At 48.5% G+C, this 2,182-nt stretch overlaps 1 protein-coding gene across 1 annotated transcript; it reads left to right on the top strand.

The window, feature by feature from the left end:
• Positions 1 to 486: 486 nt before the first annotated feature.
• Positions 487 to 1,943, top strand: LOC145408724 (octopamine receptor beta-2R-like). The gene has a single exon (XM_080279411.1). It carries the CDS (start codon positions 618 to 620, stop codon positions 1,932 to 1,934), a length of 1,317 nt encoding a protein of 438 aa, XP_080135537.1. The 5' UTR covers positions 487 to 617; the 3' UTR covers positions 1,935 to 1,943.
• The last annotated feature ends 239 nt before the right edge of the window (positions 1,944 to 2,182 follow it).

The following is a 2,182-nucleotide window of genomic DNA, read 5'->3' on the forward strand; positions in this document are numbered from 1 at the left end:
AATCCCCGTGAAATTTATTAATGCTGTCAGGTGTGCCAGAGAAAGTCTGTCTATTATATAGATGTATTAGCAGAGAATTTTAAAGTCAATAGTGCTTTCCTATTTTCTATCACAGTTGCTATATTCAGAGTAAGATATATATATGTCAGCAGTTAGCTACAGAGTAAAATAACTGTTACCTTCCAGTGTTTCCTGTTAACTGGCTGTGCTTCCTATGTAAGTGTATACATGTGCTACCCAGTATATAATATAACACAGGGAAGCAGGATCCCCTCCCGCCCCGGCAACATAATATAAGCTCCCTGAAAATTGATAGAGTATATATATGTATATAAAATACGTGTCCTTTTACATGTGATATTCTCAGCCATGCAGATTCTGCCTTTTTTGTAACCGTCACTGGCAATCACATGTACAGTATGTTTTGTGCTCTGTTGGTGTTGGGTTATGTGGTGCTTTGAAGTATAAAACAATACTAAAATTAATTGTCATCTTCAGGCATTGAGAGGCGAAGAGGAGTGACTCGAAAGGAGAGGGAACAGCGTAAGGGTAAATAGAGCACACCGTGACTTGAAAAGCTTGGCACAGATTGCCTTCTGAGTGATGGAGTGAGTCCTATGCAATCACACAAAATGGAAGTGACGGTACAACCCACTTGGTCAGGTGTGGGTGAGGTGGAAGTGATCGAGTCAGTGGATGAGACGGTGATAGCTAACAATAGCAGTATGGGCATGGAGAGCGTTGGGGTGGAGGTAATAGTGAGTGGACTGTGCATGGGGCTGATCATAGTGTGTGCTGTGTTGGGTAACCTCCTTGTTGTGGTGAGTGTGGTACGTCATCGCCGGCTGCGTGTCATAACAAACTACTTCGTGGTGTCCCTGGCCATGGCGGACATTCTGGTGGCGATAATGGTGATGCCATTCAATGCCAGTAAGCAAATTGCTGGACGCTGGCTCTTCCATCGTGTGCTGTGTGATGTGTGGAACTCGTTTGATGTTTACGCATCGACAGCCAGCATCCTTCACCTGTGTTGTATCAGCATCGACAGGTATTATGCCATTGTGCGACCACTTGTCTATCCGTTGGTAATGACAAAGCGAAGAGTGGCATTCATGCTGTCAGGTGTTTGGCTGGCACCGCTGCTCATCTCCTTCCTACCGATCTTCATGGGCTGGTACTCTATGCCAGGAATGGAAGTCAGTCAGACACAGTGTGACTTTGTGGTCAACTCTGTGTATGCTGTTGTGTCATCCTCCATCTCCTTCTGGATCCCATGCAGTGTGATGGTCTACATGTACTACCGCATATACCTGGAGGCTTCTCGGCAGGAGCGCATGTTACACCGGCACAACAGACTGTCATCTCAGGCAGCTGTTGTTGTCACTGGTGGCCCAAATTCAACCACCACCACTACCACTGTGGCCGACAATGGAGCTGGGCTGGAGCCTCTGGTGCCAGGAGGGTCGGGACGGCGGTTGATGGCTCACAGACCCTCAACAGATGGACAAGAAGCTACACCCACCAAGGAACGCAACTTGATCAAGCTGAAGCGAGAGCACAAGGCCGCACGCACTCTTGGCATCATAATGGGGGCCTTTATTATGTGCTGGCTTCCCTTCTTCATTTGGTACGTCACCACCTCCCTCTGTGGGGAAGCCTGTCCTTTCCCACCCATCATCGAACCCATCCTTTTCTGGACTGGATACTTCAACTCTATGCTCAACCCTGCCATCTATGCCTACTTCAACCGAGACTTCCGGGAGGCCTTCCGTCGCACCCTTCAGTGTCTGTTTAGGTGTGGTCGGGAATCCGGTGGGCCTTGGCGGGGCCATGTGGGACCACCGTATGACTCGGACCTCTGTCTCCAACATAATGGCCACCAGACCAGCGGGAAATCCAAGGTCCACAAGTATCGAGGAGAGTGCGGTGTCTGAAGCTACTAAGGCTTCAGATATAAGGAAGGTCAATGTCTGATGCTCTAGTGGCTTTTGACTTAGTTCAGGTCAATGTGAGAGGCACTAGGAGCTTCAGGGCAGGGTCAGAACAATGTATGAAGGACCCATGGCTGTCAGTCCATGCCAGGTCAATACTAGGATCAGTTTCAGATCATTGTCCAGATCCAGAAGCCAGGATAGTACCAGGATCCAGATGGAAGGTGATGCCGAGACATGTGTCAATTCAT

Source organism: Coenobita brevimanus, chromosome 1 (assembly GCF_032717465.1).
Source record: "Coenobita brevimanus isolate Jiangsu-jjx chromosome 1, ASM3271746v2, whole genome shotgun sequence".
In the NCBI taxonomy this organism is placed as follows: domain Eukaryota; kingdom Metazoa; phylum Arthropoda; class Malacostraca; order Decapoda; family Coenobitidae; genus Coenobita; species Coenobita brevimanus.